General features: G+C 41.6%; 1 protein-coding gene across 7 annotated transcripts in view; it reads right to left on the bottom strand.

The window, feature by feature from the left end:
• The window catches only part of Esrrg (estrogen related receptor gamma), a 608081-nt gene that overhangs the window by 7311 nt on the left and 583455 nt on the right, over nt 1–17315 (bottom strand). For all 7 annotated transcript variants that reach the window (XM_041635228.1, XM_041635227.1, XM_041635229.1 and 4 more), the window contains one exon: nt 7312–7581. In XM_041635228.1, coding sequence (XP_041491162.1) covers nt 7312–7581 — 270 coding nt within the window. The remainder of the gene's footprint in view (nt 1–7311; nt 7582–17315) is intronic.

Raw genomic sequence — 17315 nt, 5'->3', positions numbered from 1 at the left:
CCTCAGAATGAGACTGTGTGTGAGAGCTGTCTCCTCTCATTTTATATTCCTCTTTAGTGCTGGGATTAAAGGCGTGCACCACTACCGCCTGGTTTCTATGGCAAACTAGCTGGCCACTAGGATTAAAGGTGTGTGTCACCACTGCCTGATCTGTATGGCTGATCAGCATGGGCTTTTTTACTCTCTGAAGTTCAGGCAAGCTTTATTAATTAAAATACAAATGAAATATCACTACACCAAAAAAAGGTACTGGGGATAGATCCACAACTTCCACCTAAAGCTTGGTTCAGGACAACTGAATAAGGTGATTTCATATTAATTATATATTAATATATTATATATTAAAAAGAATTAAGCTTTCAAAGTATATTCTAAGTTCAAATAAGACATATACTATTACTTATATGGTGTTTTAACCCTTAATGATTACATTAATAGTTATCCATATAGAATGCTTTTATTATGTTTTAAATTTATTTATTTAATGTATATGGCTGTTTTGCCTGCATGTGTACCATGTGTGCAGTGCCTGCAGAGGCCAGGAGAGGGTATCATATTCCCTGAGATTTAAATTACTGAGGTTGTGAACTGCTATGTGGGTTCTGGGTCTCGAGCCTGGGTCCTTTGGTGGGCAACCAGTGTTCTTACTCACTGAGCCACCTCTCCAGTTCCTCTTTCATAAATTTTAATAGTTTACCCTGTGAATGGAACCACAAGGGAAGGTGTCATTCCACTCTTTGACTCTGAGAACAGGGAAAGATATATCTACTTCAATAGGTGCAAAATTCAGACTTTTCCAGCCATCACCAAATACTTATTGATTAACTATAGTGAAGCATTGGCCTTTCCTATAACTGTGGGTGTGGGCACAGGTACTCAGGGGGTCATAGTCCAATGTGAAAACTGGCTTCCTGTTTGTAGCTCATTCTCAATAATGCTGTCTCAGTACCCGGATTGTACTCTGAGCTGGACATGAGTATCAGAAGTACATGACTATGCTTGGTGTTGAGTTCAGAATGTAGCAAGAACCAGCATGTACAGTAATCCATTGTGTGTAACAGGACAACAGGGGCTACCCTTTAGGATAGAGTTATCTTCCCCCGCATCTATATCTGCTACATTCATAGAATCCAGCGCATCTATCTGAATCGATAGTTTATATTTAGCTCCTCATTTTCTAAAAGCAGCTCCTCTGGAGGAAAGAGAGAGGGTTCAGGCTGTAACAAGACATCTGGAAGGGTTCCTGAGTACTTTGCAGTCCTTGTTTTTTTTTACCTTGCTTATATATTCATTATGGTAGACTGAAAATTGGTTCCAAGTATGTCCAAGTCCTGCGTCCTAGAAGCCATGAATGTCATCTCATAGGGCAAAAGAAACTTTGCACATGACTACGATCAAATCTTCATGTGGGAGATTATCTTGGAATATCCAGACCAATAACATCAAAATGGACAGAAGACAGCAATGTGATGAGGACTAACTTCTACATCTCTGCCTTTTATGATGGAAGGAGAGCCTGGCACAGTGGGCATGCCTGAGTTCACAGATAGGGAATCAGGAGTTCAAGGCTAGTCTCAACTCTCTAGTGGGACTGTGTCTCAAGAACATAAGATAAAATGAAAAGATACATGGATGGGATACATGGTAGACAGATAGATGGGTGGATGGAGAGATGGGTGCAGATGCTCTAAGTTATGGAATGTGACCAAAACGAGAGAAGTCAATAAAAAGATTCTTCCTTGGGGCTACCAGAGCAAGCCGAGCTCTGTCCATATCTTTGTAGTACACTTGATGAAACTGATTTAAGAATTCTGATGCCTAGAGAACAGAGCACAAATACATTTTAAAAATGAAGATATAAATTATGTCTGCACTGAACATGTATAGTGTTCTGCCTTGTCATTGTTTCCCATACAATCCAGTATGTCAATCGTTTACCTGAATTTACCTGGCACTACATATTATAAGTAATCCAGAGATAAGTTACTGAAGCAAGCAGGTGTAGGTTATATAAAAACATTATTCCATTTTACATAAGGAACTTGAAAATATTTACGTTTTATATAACCATGCTTAAGGAAAAAATTCAGAATTATTTCCTCACAGATACCATGGGACATGGTGTTACAATTATCAGAAGACAGGGAAATAAAAAAAGTAGGCATCAATTCTAAAGTAATTTAAAACCATCGATTTAGGTTTCTAGAGGTAGAGTTGGAGTCCCGAGTCTTCTGTACCCAGACATTTAAGACACAGAGTATGGTCATTTGTGGTATAAAAACAGCAGATGGAGAGCAGAGATAAAATATCCAACTCTCTCTGTCTTACAGTGACTACAACTCTCTGTCTTACAGTGACTACAGCTCCAGTGACTACAGCTCTGTCTTACAGTGACTACAACTCTCTGTCTTACAGTGACTACAACTCTCTGTCTTACAGTGACTACAGCTCCAGTGACTACAGCTCTGTCTTACAGTGACTACAACTCTGTCTTACAGTGACTACAACTCTCTGTCTTACAGTGACTACAGCTCCAGTGACTACAGCTCTGTCTTACAGTGACTACAACTCTCTGTCTTACAGTGACTACAGCTCCAGTGACTACAGCTCTGTCTTACAGTGACTACAACTCTGTCTTACAGTGACTACAACTCTCTGTCTTACAGTGACTACAACTCTCTGTCTTACAGTGACTACAACTCTCTGTCTTACAGTGACTACAACTCTCTGTCTTACAGTGACTACAACTCTCTCTCTTACAGTGACTACAACTCTCTGTCTTACAGTGACTACAACTCTCTGTCTTACAGTGACTACAACTCTGTCTTACAGTGACTACAACTCTCTGTCTTACAGTGACTACAACTCTCTGTCTTACAGTGACTACAACTCTCTGTCTTACAGTGACTACAACTCTCTGTCTTACAGTGACTACAACTCTCTGTCTTACAGTGACTACAGCTCTGTCTTACAGTGACTACAACTCTCTGTCTTACAGTGACTACAACTCTCTGTCTTACAGTGACTACAGCTCCAGTGACTACAGCTCTGTCTTACAGTGACTACAACTCTCTGTCTTACAGTGACTACAACTCTCTGTCTTACAGTGACTACAAGTCTTCATCAGTTCGTCTCAGGTAAATGTGTCTCCCCATGGGCACATTTGGAGATTCCCCAAGAGAAATTTTTAAAAAGAGGTGGATACAATAAGGTTCTCCAAAAAATAATAAATAAATATATGTATTTCTGGATGGATGGATGGATGGATGGATGGATATAAACTCTTGGCCAGCAACTAACTAACGTCATCTTTAGAACATCATATAAAATAGGGCAAATTTTTAAAGTTCTGTAAGAAACCAGTAGCTCCTGCAGGTTGAAAAGGATTTTGTTAATGACATCTATTCTCATTCTTTAGTTCCATGGAGATGCTATATTTCTATCTTGAGGTTTTAGAATACAGTCTCTGTCAATGTCCCCCATACCAAAACAATCTCATCACCTTTATAACTCATTTCAAATATTTATGTCACTATGTGACATTGGACACTGTTTACTTCCCTGTTCAAGATCTCTCTTCACTGGGACAGAGGAACTCCGAGTAAGAGAGGCAGAAAAGATTGCATGAGTCAGAAGGGATAGAGGACACCAGGAGATCACAGCTCACCGAATCAGATAAGCAGGGCTCACATGGGCTCACAGAGACTGATGCGGTAAGCATGGGGCCTGCCTGGGTCTGCACACAGGTCCTTGGCATACATGTTGTAGCTGTCAGCTTGGTGTTCTTGTGGGACTCCTAAGGGTGGGAGCCAGTATATCTCTGACTCTTTTGCCTGCTCTTCGGAATCTTTTCCTCCTATTGGGTTGCCTTGTCTAGCCTCAATGAGATAGCTTCTGCCTTGTCTTACTGTACTCTACTTTGTCCTGTTTTACTCTCATGTCTTGGAGGCCTGCTCTTTCCTGAGGAGGAAATGGCAGAGGAGTGGATCTGGGGGGAGAGGGGAGTTAGGAAACAGCGAAGGAGAAAAGGGAGGGGAAACCATGGCTGGGTTGGGATGTATTATATGAGAAGAACCTACTTCAAAATTTAAAAAGAATGAATGAATGAAACTACTTACATGTCTAAACCTTGTTCTCTGAAACAGAGGAAATACAGGCTTGCAGAATAGAAAACCATACCCCTAGACAAAACATTCCCAAATATATGCTACATAAACAAATACTTATTTGTGGTATTGCTATTTAATTATCAAGTTATAAGGAATACCTTATCAAAATTCTCCCTGAGGGGATGATAATAAAAATAATGGAGAGACACTAAGCCAAACCTCCATGAGGATTCAAACAGCCTAATTAAATATGGCCCCACCCATTCCAACTACCTAGATAAGTCACTGCTTCTGTCATTACAAATTCCACAATGTGGGCACAATTCGTCCATACTTAGTCCTCAATTACAAGGTTGCTAGAGTTACTCCAGAGTTTAAGCTGATGGCCAAAATAGTAATTATAGTATTCTATCTGCAGATATTTATTCTAAAAGTATTATATAGTAATAAAAAGAAAACACTTAATTTTATTCATATTTATACTCAAATGAAATGAGCTCACTAAAAAGCATGACATCCCTTATCAAGAATCAAACTGTCTTCTTGCCAAGCAGAAGCACAATATTTATGATTATTGAATAAAAGAAGATGTTTAAAATAAGACAAGAGAGATAACTGAGATATCTGTTAACATCAACAGCCATGCAGGAAAAGGTCACATAGGTCTCTACTAAACAATATTAATTTTTACATAAAAATTCATTTATGTTAATCTAAAATTCCTGAATACTAAAAGAAAAAGTGGGCATTTTCTAGCACATCTATGCAAAATGTCAGCATATGCTCACAGGGATGTGTGTATCCAGATGCTCTCACAGGATGTGTGCACACAGGTGCTCTCACAGGGATGTGTGCACACAGGTGTTCTCACTGGGATGTGTGCACACAGGTGCTCTCACTGGGATGTGTGCACACAGATGTGCTCACAGGGATGTGTGCACTGGATACACTCCCAGGCATATGAGCACACAGATATACTCACATGAATGTTCCCATAAGCATTTAAGAAACTCACATTGAAACCAAACAAGAAAAATCTACAAGTTTGTTTCTGTTCTCCTAATTATGGTCAAAGAACAAATGGAACAAAATAACCTTATATCCGAAGTATCAAAGAAAATGACTTTCTAAGTAGGTTACCCCAAACTAAAAGGCTAGGATTTGGACCGAGATGCAATTAATTTTCTTGCTGTTAAAAAGCTAAACAGATGTTAGAATCACCTGGTGCAGAAACCCTCTGAAAAGCCATGCTACTCAGCAACTAGGTCTGGTGAGGCAGGAAACGTCTTAAAAATCTCTAGTTTTAAATTCAAGAAATTAACAAGTACAGTAAATAAGGACTTCTGACCACATGTGACTGCAGCAATGCAGGTTCCTTCCTGGCCTGGCAGCAGCAGAACGGGTTTGGAGCATCCATGTTTGAACAGTATCAATGATTAAACTTTTAGTAAGGATCTGAGGGAGCCTAAATTAGAATACTTAGGCATAAATTATGCCTGGAACATCTCCAGTTGACAACTTATAGCGATTTGGATGACAAAGTTAGCATTGCTCAGGGTTGACAATTAACCAACAATTTACAAAATCAACTGGAAACATAAAAAGATACAAAATGTGCTCACTCCATTTGAAAAACAACAAATTGCATAAATGGTTTCAGTTAGAATTATTTTTATGATTATCTAGTAAAAATTCTTTGCAAAGCCAGTACTGTGAAATCCTTCGTCCAATCTGGAGAAATGCTATATAGTGGAGGTTAAACAACCTATTCTTAGAAAACGTCTATCTCATGTCTCACATGGACCCTCAGAGAACAGAGCCAGGGTTTCTCACAAGTTCATAAAAACAAGGTCACTGGTCACAAGAAATCATATTTTAGGTTTCACAGGAAAGGGAAGGGGAAATAGGGTGGATGGTGTGGTTGGGAGTGGGTTATATTCACAATTAAACCTGTGAAGTGCTAACGCCCATTATGAAGACAAATAGGATGGTACAACTTCATTGTTGAAAACAATTTCCCTTCTATCAGTCCAAGGATTCGTGCGTCAATATTGTAGATGAACTGTTAATTACAAAATCAATTAAAAATTATTTCTAAAAACAGTCACGCATCCCTGGCTCTCAGGGGGGCAATTTGGGCAGAAGATCTCATCTTGGCCAGCCCGCGCCACATCACAAAGTCGCCATCCACAAGTAAGCAAAAGCAATCTGGTTTTTCATTTTTCAGCGCGGCTGAGCCCAGCCTGAGATTGATCGTCACATATGGCCCCAGAAAACAAACTGTCAATACCTTGAATACTGCAGAATTTGAACAAATAGCCAGCGCCCATTCAAGCCACTCATTGCATCCCATTTAACAGATTTTATTGACAGTTTCCTTCTTGTAATTAAAGGGAAAACTACTGGCCAGCAACCAAGATAAAGTTCAAAGATAGGGTCAAAACAAAAGCAGCCAGAAAGAGCACGGTGTGACTGTCAATGCTACATGGCGTGAGAGCCATTATTGACAGGCAGGTATCTGAAGATCGGCCGGTCATTAGGAGGGATCTATCCTGAACTTTATGCAAATGTTAAAAGAGACAATGCAGCATCAGGGGAGGCACAAAGAGAGAACTACAAAGTACTAGTGACTTTTACTTACCAGAGTGTGTCCTGATTTTAGCACACCCCTGTGCAAAGGCAAGGAGTATCTATTCCTTAGCCCTTACTGCAGGGGGCGCTCTCAACAGAATTTGGTATCTAGAGAATTCTAGACTATAAGCCACAGAGTGTTCTTTCCTAACAAAACCAAGAGGCAACACAGCATGTATTTTTCTCAATTGCAAAACTGGCCTTTTTGAGAGAAGAGGTGTCTCTCCATAACTCACTGGCATTGCCTCACACAGAAACAACAATGGAGCTAATTTTGTCCCAAGACTGCCCATTTGTGTGAGTCCCTCAAGGCCTTCTGCTTAACTATGGCCCAAATTAGTAAATGCACGAGGTGGTAAAAGTGTCACCACTTACGGGAGCAAGTGAAATAAAAGCCGCTCCCTGGAACTTTCTTTTTCTTCCTAACTTTTCACTAGAAAGCTGCACTGATTATAATTTTGCTGACTCACAGAGAATTTACCAAGTGGACCTCACAAATCCCTGAGAAGAGCCCGAAAGGGGAAGACTGACAGCGTTAACAATGCAACAAGGACCACATAGGTATGCCAACCTGAATTAGCAAGAGCTATCGCTTTGAGGGTGACGAATTCTTCTTTCTCCAGCTTCATGCTCTTGTATTTCTTCACCAGCTGCAGGATGGCATTATTTAGGTCAAGAAGGCCTGCTAATTTGGACTGGTCTTCGTCCATTATATAATCGTCTGCATAGACAAGTTCATCCTCAAACGAAAGGGATCGGTACACAACACCGAGGATCAAGATTTCCATCCACGCGCTTTGCAGGAGGCTCATCTGATCAGCCAGGGACAGTGTGGAGAAGCCTGCATGGGAAGATGGGTGGATCAAGTTACTCTACAGCCACAATTTCATAATGCAATCCGAGCTTCCTAGGATGGGCAAGGTCTGTCTCAGGGCTCAAAACCATGCTGTGCTCTGATTAGGAAAGGCTGTTAACTCCCCCACCCCAGTATCATTTTGTGAACCCAAAGTCGAAGTCACAAGCCGGCTCCTATTGGTTGATGCAATGGTAGAATCACAAACCCAGCCAGGGAAACAAGATAGAGGGATGGTTTTCTTTCCTTTGTTTGTAGAGAAAGCACCACCACACCACCTCTCCGATCTACTCCTAACTTTAAAGGAGGGGTGATCTTTGGTTACCTTCAACTACCTGGGTTTTTAAAAACTAGTACTGATGAGGAGGGTGAAGGCTAAAATAATCCTCCACACATACTGTGGAAGAAAACAATTTAAACTGTGTAACACACAGAAACTCAGAAGTGTGTTTCCATAACAGTTGTGTGATGAATTAAAACCAAATAAGCATTCGCAACTGGCCACTTAGCCCAGCTGACGTCAGTGTAGATTCCTCTCTGAAACACCAACCAGCATATAAAGAAATATAAGGAGAAAGCTTAGCTTACCAGCCCCCATGCCAAAGAAAGAAGTTACAATTCGTACTTTTCATTAAAGTCGATTTGTTAAAAATTCTAAATATAGAAATAAAAGTGTCTGGTGGGAAGAGCGGGCAGAAAGCCAGAGCCCAAATGTAAACACTGGCTGGGCTCCGGCTCAGCCGTTCATCTTGCGCAGGACAATGAACCTGTTTCTGCATTTGGGAAATTTAAGAAGAGCAACCCTCTAACTACTGACTCACAACATGCAGTTGGGAAGTGTAAGGAAGTAAAAAGTTGCGACTTATTTTTACCTGAGATAATATCTGGCTCAATTCTTCACTGAAATATTAGAAAGCATCCATAAAGGTTATATAAATTCTCTTCCACACTTGAGTAATGAAAAGAAAATGACTGGGAAATAAAAATAAAGTCTTGTTCAAGACAATTCTTTAAGTCCAAGTAGATGCATGGTGTGTGTGTGTGTGTGTGTGTGTGTGTGTGTGTGTGTGTGTGTGTGTGTGAGATATAATGTACTTGCATCTCAGCTCTGTACTGGGAAGGAATATGTCAGTGATAATAGCTGATGACCGGCTGACTGTTCCAAGAGACTTGAAAAGTTTATTCCCTTGCCAACCATATGCCCCAGAGTTCCAAGTGTATTCCCCCAACCCATGGTTACTGCATGGTACATTACACCCATCCATGGTATAAGGCCCTTCTAGCAGCAATCCTGTAGAAGGCAGAGTAATGTAGCTAAGGCAGCTTAACAAATCTCTTTTTGTGCCCTTCCTAAGATATTAAGACCCCACTGTAAATATCCACGGGCTCCAACCTCTGCAGGCTTCTGTTCCCCATCAGTTGGTCCTGTTATTATTCACATGCAATCAGTTCTGTCCCACATGTCAGTAAAAAGACCAGTGAGCTGCCCTTGGTACCATACGTGCTTAGTAAAACCACAATAGGGTTCCTTGCACTTCTTCTGATGGGCTCCCCACACCATTTCTTTCCTTATGAAGGCATTCATATGGCATTTGCCAGGGCTTCTTTGGGTCTAGTTTCATATGGTGATTTTCCCTAATTTTTCATCAGTGAAATTTGGTATTACACTAATAAATATATTCTGAGAGCATTTTAATGGAGTCAATGGAGGAAAATAATCATCAAAGAAAATTAATTTCTACAAAAGACAAACAAAACTCATTGTTCTTTCCACCGCACCACCCATCCCACACTGACTAACTGCAAAAGAAAGACTACTAGGGGTTTCTTTCACAAAGTCAATCAACAGCAAAAACAAAAATCATCACTGGGAAACTTCTGAGCCAGAAGGAATGGATCTTTTTTTTTTTTTTTTTTTTAATTTTCCTGGTTTAATTCTTCCTCCTTGCAATCCTAACCAGCAGTTTGTTACCGTTGCAGAAGGAGAGAGCTGTTAGCCTGGAGCGTCGTCCTGGGACAGCCCCATCCTCCCTCCCAGACACTGTAGTTAGTAAATAGATTTACACATCCTCCAATCTCCACCCATCTCTTGGCCGCATAATTAAAAGCAGGATGATTAGTTTATTGAGTGGAGGAGGAACTTTTTTATTGAGGTCCATCCGTGATTTTATCGGGGCCAGCACTTTTACGGCTGTCACTGGGTGCAGCCATCCAATTTTTCTTATCTGCCTGATTAATACAAACGCTGTTTCAGGACGCATTAATTAACAGATACAAATCTACGTTCTCATGGAAGGATCAATACGGAGAAGAAAAGAGGCGTCAATGTGAATTTAGTGCTGATGATGGAGAAGGCGCGCTATCGACATTTACGTGTGCCGAAACTTTAAAGTTGCACGGGGCGCTTTGTCCCTGTGATTTACAAATTAACATTTTTTTTTTCAACGGCAACAATGTCTGCGACATTTCTTTGGGGTTTAATTAAGCAAAAGCAATAAAATTTCATTTTTAAAGGTTGGTTCTGCCATTTGTTTCCTCTGTGTTGACGGATCTGTGTCTGTGTCTGCCCTGCTCGTCTATTCTGCAAACCTAACTCTTCCCCTTTATTTTACTCTGAAATAACAAAAAAAAGAAAGGTAAAGAAAAGGTGCTTTTCTTTTTTTCAAACACAAAGCTTTGACAACTTTGCTTGTTTGACCTCCTGAAGTATTTTTTTCCCCTCACTTTGTTAAAGCAGTACAATTTTCACAAAAGCATCGGGAGAAAACACAAAATCCATGCTTTAAAGAGGAAGGCCATCAGGGCCTCTACGTCTTCTGGCTGGAAAAATCAGTGTCTCACAATTTATACCTATACACCCTTGCAATCCAGAAACTGGCAGAAAGAATTTCCTCACCCGGACATAGGGTGGCACTCGGACTTTGTACAAAACATTCCTATCGCCCCACCTAAGGGACCCCAATCAGCAATAGAGATTTTATTTCCATTTCTTATTTATTTATTCATTTATTTATTTATTTATTTGGTGTGGTCCAGACTGACCTTGAACTTGCTACATAGCTCAGTCTGGCCTCACAGTGATGACCCTGCATAGCTCAGGCTGGCCTCACGATGATGATCCTCTAGCTCTGTCCACTGAGTGCTAGAATTACTGCCCTGCACCACCAACACCTGACTTTCAAAAAAAATATCTTTTCCCCCTCCCTTGAGGACGGCTGGCTATATTGCCATTCCACTAAGACACATGGATGAAATCTCATCTTTCTCAGGAGCCGTGAGCAAAGAAGCACAGACACCTGAATGACGAGCCTAAAGGAAACCACTGCCATCATGAAGCTGACTTTAAGGATTTCTTAAAGACGTGATTGTGCTGTTGGCGCTCAGCTGCTGTGTTCAAACGATAATTACTTGTTTGTGTCCTTACCAGGCATTTGCTGGTGTGTTATAACGACCAGGCTACAACGTAGAGTCCTTGTCATCGAGAACATATAGCTGTTTTTGGCAGGACACCTTTCTCCCCAGTGAAATGAAATGGGGCTTGACATTGTGTCCCCTGAAGTTCACGGGCTGTGCATCCCCGGATGTTAATCTTGGCTGTGTGACAGGTTACAGTTTGCAATGTGCAGCCCTATTCCAGCTTTGGAAACACCACAGCACATGTTTCTCTCCCAGTCGCAGCCCCTGCCATGGGTACCTCTGACATGTCTGATCTCTCTTCGTTTCTGCCTGTCCTGGAGTCAGGGCCATTTACTGTATCTTGGGCAGCTCACTCAGCGGAAGGGCTCTCGACCCTGACCCGCAGCTAAACTGTGTGTTTGTCTGCACTCCAAATACACCAGTGCAGAATGACAGCCCTTGGAAGGATTGAAAAGCTTCTCAAGAGGTAGCTGCCCCTGAGGTAGTGGACTTGCAGAAAGCAAGCTTTGTGCCAACCTTCTTGCCCATTTCGGCTGGAAACTTCGGGAGTTGATAGTGGTGCCACAGGCACTAGTCGGGGACATTTTTTTTTCCCAGCCTGGCAAACCGATGCACTTTACAGTCAGTGTACAAAAAGGCCAAGCATTTGAAAGTGTGAAGGGCAAAAAATATCTGACGGCTAGTCTTCAAAAATACACTTTCATTTCAGAAAGCATAAATGTTTATTTCCTGAATAGAGTGTTGACAGAAATAGGCTGCCGTGGAGGCATTTGGTTTTAACCCCTGCTAGGCATTTCCCTGTCAAATGCTTAGCTCGGAACAGGAAGCCCAGTGTTTCAATCCTCAGGATATTTGCTAGTATCAGTTAATCATGACATTGATTTGCCTGTCCTTGGGTTTTGAACGGCACTTTCTCTATTCCACAAAACAAAATAAATAAAGATAATTGACTTTTTTTTTCAACAAATAGCATCTCGTGCCACCATCGTGATTGGCCTATAGTGACTCCCTGAGACGGCAAACAAAGTTGGTTTGGGGAAGGCAGAGCAGGCAGGTTCTCTTGGCCCTGCACAAGTAAACCTGACATTTACAGGAACTGGGCAAGAGTAATGGTGCCACTAAGGTTCAGTCTTAGCTTCCAGTAGATGTTCAGCCACAGGGCCCTGAGTCAATACGATTTCGTGTGTTAAGTCAGTTGCTTTTTGCCCATATTAAAAGAGACTATCACTCGTTCTGTAACTCACAGAATGCACAGACCCGAGCCTTGGCTCTGAGAGAGAGAGAGAGAGAGAGAGAGAGAGAGAGAGAGAGAGAGAATGTGTGTGTGTGCATGTATGTGTATATGGTGATACATACATGTGGGAGCCAGAGGTCTTTGTAATGTCTTCCTCACTCTTACTTTTTGAGACATAGTATTTCCATGAACCAGGTTCTCACCAACGGGGCTTGACTGACTGTCCAAATAAGCAGCAGGTAGCCCTCCGCTCTCTGTCTCCCTGATGATAACATTACATGTTCACACAACTATACCAGGAATTTGACAGGGGTTCTAGGGAGCAAACGCATGCTTGTGCAGCAAGCTCCTCCCTGACTGAACCATATCCTGGCCAGTAGTGGGAAGAGTACAACCAACATCCTGAATTTGAGAAAGAAGCTGCTGCGGAGCAGATAAAACTGTAGTAAGGATGCCAAGAATTTCTCTAGGAATCGCAAACCTTTTTTTGGTAGTCCTTCCTTTCCCTAAACACTTCCGGGTGGCCAGTCCATAGCAGACAAGCCCATAGCCAGCAGTTCTCAACCTGTAGGTCTTGACCCCTTCTGGAGCTACATATCTGATACCTTGCATATCAGATATTCACACTATGATTCATAACAGTAGCAAAATTACAGTTATGAAGAAGCAGAGAAACGGGGTACAGTGAGCATGGAAGACGGTCACGGTACTGGGGACAGAAGGACATAGGATCCAGTGATACACCTCGCACCTGGATACTGATGAGACTCAGGAACATGCCACACTGCCTCTAGCCCTTATCTGCAGTGAGGTCATCTGAGATAACCCTGAAATCTTCTATGACAAACCTCATATCACTATGTTTCTAGAGGTTTTATTCGTAGGAATGTCATAGCCATTGACATTTGGGGCATCTACATAGGCACTATGGTACGACCAGCAGTTTAGAGTAGAGAAAATGAGTGGGATTCTGCCATGATCTCCTAAAAGTTTATAGTTAGGGGAAAGTAGACTGGAGCACAATGCAGAAAAGACCATAGATAATGTAAGAATGGGTAACAACACACATGAACACAGAGAAGGGAAACTTAGGGCTTGGTTGTATGCATCCTTCTGTCTATCCTCCAGTTCCTCCATAGTTTTGGTTGAGACTTCCACTCTCTCTTTGGATTCCATCTCTATGATCCTATCCATGGTTATTTAGTCATCTTTTTAATAGATATTATAAATATGCTTTCCCCTGATAAAAAGGCTTTCTTGGGGCAGATTGGGGGTAGTGAGTGTTCACTGGGTGTGAGACGGGGGTATTAGGGATAGCATCAGGGAGGTAAGAGTGAGCAAAGAATGATATATGAAAAGGTCACAAAGAAAGCCATTATTTTGTGTGCTTACAAAAAGATAATAAGACATAAATAATAATGACCTTTAAAAAATGTTCCCTTAGCTTGCAGAATTCCAGTAGGACAAAACTTGAATTTTCTGGTATAACATTGAATTTATTTCAACATCTGAGCTTTTTCACCCTTTCCATCTTACTTCCTAAAAATGACCAAGTCTTCATTGATGATGACGATGATAATATCTACCACATTAAACAAGGAAGAGGAAGATCCGGAAAGAGAAAGAAAAAAGAGGAGGAAGAAGAAAGAAGAGGAGGAGGAAGAAGAAGGAAGAACAGAAGGAAGAAGAAGAAGAGGAGGAGGAGGAGGAAGAAGCAAGAAGGAGGAGTAAGAAGAGGGAAAAGTGGAGGAAGAGGAAGAGTGCGGGAGAATTGTCTGTATTCTGTCAATCATGTTATAAATAAATGCTGACTGGCCAGGCAGAAAATATAGGCGAGAAAACAAGACAGGAAATAGAAATGATGTAATGAGAACAGGAGAACTCTGAGAAGGAGGAAGTTGATTCCTCCTACTCCTGCCGAGATCACTGAAGCAGCAGGATGTGATCTGCCCCATTGAAAAAAGGTACTGAGCCACATGGCTAACATAGATAAAAAAAAAATGGGTTAATCAAGATGTGAGAGTTAGCCAGTGAGAGTCTAGAGCTAATGGCTCAATCAATTTTATAACTGATAGAGACCTATGTGTGATTTTCTTTGGGGCTAAACAGTTGTGGGATACTGGGCGGGACAAAAACCCTAAAAACAAACAAGCCAGGCCGCTCATGTTACAGAAGAGAAAGAAGAAGAGAAGGAGGATGAGTAAGAAGTGAAGAAGGAGGAAGGAGAAGAAGAGGAGGACAAGAAGGAAAAGTCATCATCAAAACACAGGACACTAGGCTTCGGGGATTCCCTTTTCTTCTTTCTGAAGACAAGAGGAAGCAGCACGGAGATGCACATCTGGCGTGTCCACATCTGTCCTGTGCCTCCTAGTCCATGTTGAAACACTGGGCTTCTCAGGGCAAGTGCTCATCCAGGCACATATACTTGGCTCAGTGCAGGAGCCACTGAAGAGCATGTGTAAAGCCAGCGGCCTTCCCACTGTAAAGCAGTGACTCAGACATGTGCAGACAGCAAAGCTGTCGCTTCTGTCCTGTTCTGTCCACTATGTCTGGAAAAGGTGTTGGTGTAATTTAAATGACCTGTAGACAGTCTTCATCTTACCGAACAGGGCGCAGAGCCTTCCTTAGAAAATAATTTTGAGAGCCCGAGGAGATGGTTCATTGGGTAAGAATGCTCCTGTACCAGCATGAAAACACGAGTTTGAGTTCTCAATACCAACATAATAGCTGGGCATGCTGGGGTGTGTACATGTAATCCTACCACTGTGAGTGCTGAGGCAGGGGGATTGCTGAGGTTGCTGGTCAGCTAGGTGAAAATAGCAAGCTGCAGACTTAGACAGGAAACTTAGATGAAAGGAATAAAGCATCAGGTTCTAAAGAAGGACACCAGCATCCTCCTATGGCTATTGTATATGTGCGCCCATCCACATACAAAACACACACACACACACACACACACACAGGCACACACATCTATGAAGGAAGGAAAGGAGGAAGGAAGGGAGGTAAGGAGGTAGGGAGGGAGGGAGAGAAGGGGGAGGGAAAGAAGGAAGGACATAACTTGGAAGAACAACTTCCTTTGTAAGAACAAATATCACTGTGTATACACCATACAAGAATACCTAGGAAATAAAATAGAAACATTCTAAATCTATAAGAAATCTGATAGGACCTAGAGGAAACCACACAGGGTACCCCAAACCTTAACATGAAAGCAACATGTTCATATTAATTTTTTATAAACATTGATTGCTTTCCTATTAATTATTTTAGCAATTAAAAATGAGTTTGGATTTAAAAAACACAAGGTAATGGGTGGATTTTGCAAAAGTAAACTGTAGCGTCAAAAACATGCTTCTGCAGCCATCCAAAGTTTTAGTCAGCTAACCAAAAAATTGTTAATAATAACACATCACCACTCACACGTCTGTGAGAGTTAGATATGCTTTGAAAGCTCCTTAGAATCAGTAAAGAGTCAACCCTAATTTGGGGTTAATTTTCAAGATCAACAACAAAAAATTACTGGTAGTTTTTAAAAGTCTTTGTTATTTCCAAGACTTGTTTTTTCCCACTGTGTTTCTAACTTCAAAATATAATTTAATTAATATATATGCATGTCTATATATACATATATGTGCTTCTCTCTTCCCCATATGTCAAATTAATAAGAACTTGTAAAGAGAACTGCTCTACTTAGAAGCAGTCAACATCGAGCAGAAATCTGCACCTCAGCCCTGGCCACTTGTTTCTGTTACATGCGCCCAAAAACGATATTCTCGTATTAAACTCTAAAGGCATATTTAACACATTGGATACGTTGGGGGAGAAGCTATGGACGGACACAGGGTTACACATTCGTTTACTTGGATGTCACAAAAGAGAAAACTAAAAGGAAAAGAGGACTTTACATTCCCAGTTCCTCCTGCCTCCGTCTGTTTTAGGATTAAAGTTAACTAAGAAACCCATAAAAGGTTGTCATTCTGCTGACTAATGAAGTCTGGAGAGCTCACTGAACGCCATGGCGTCTTGTTAAATAAATCCCTTTGTCATAGTTCTTCCGGGGCTGAAAGCCACACATCTTCATAGAGGCCGCAGAATGATGTAGCAATTAGGGGGGCCAGAGGCATTTCTTTCATATGAGTGCAGCTGCAAACTTGAAAATTGGTATCTATCTACCAGTCATAAATTTTAAAAAAATTAGTATGTGTACATTTACTAAAATGAGCAAGAGTTGGGATCTCTGAGAGACACTCGTAAATAACCCCTACATTATTTTTAAATAAAACAGCTGCAAATCTTTTCAAACGTACCTAATCCCCTCCTTGCTATAGAGACGCAATCCAGAAAGGGCCCTAAGTATTGAAAGCTGATGTTCATCCCCTTAGCATCTGAATCCTCCCCTTTCTCACTTTGGTTGCTACACAGAAAGCAGGAAAATAAATAGAAAGAAACTCCTTCATGTGTTCCCTTGCTTTTCCTAAAAGAGACACTGTATAGTGCTCTGATCTATAACCTAGAAGGAAACAGAGGAGAGACAGAAGGAAAAAATAAAACAGGAGGCCTTGTGCATAAACGCAAACAGAGAATCTGCAGCATGGGCCACTATGAATAACGTGTCACAGGTACCCGTGCAAGTATGTAGAGGAAGCAAGTTGTGAGACTCACGTCACAGGCATGGAATTATAGCTTGCTGCCACAAATCTCTGCATTTAAATACGAGGTGAGATGGTCTGCATAGATCCTGAGCGATCTGGCTGTAATTTGCACTCCAGACATGCTGGAAAAACAGCCTTTCTGTGCTCCTGCCTCTGGGGTTTCACTTCGGAGTCTGGCTGTGTCACAGTGCCTCAGTGACTAGCGAAGGTGTGCTCACGAATGTGTATTCCCCAGTTCGTGGCCGGTGTTGCTGGCTGAGGCACAGCTAGGTCGTTATGGCTTGGCATAGGTTCCAGGGGGAGGCTACCAGCTATCTTCTCACTGACAACAGGAGCAGCCCCTTCAATTCCTCCCTGGCTCTGCCTTATCCTCTCTGACGGTTCTCAGTTTGGATAACTTACCGAATGAAAAGGAA

Source organism: Microtus oregoni, unplaced genomic scaffold (assembly GCF_018167655.1).
Source record: "Microtus oregoni isolate MIOR12 unplaced genomic scaffold, Mior012 000047F_ref0000412, whole genome shotgun sequence".
Taxonomy (NCBI): domain Eukaryota; kingdom Metazoa; phylum Chordata; class Mammalia; order Rodentia; family Cricetidae; genus Microtus; species Microtus oregoni.
This window is presented reverse-complemented; position numbering and strand designations above follow the sequence as displayed.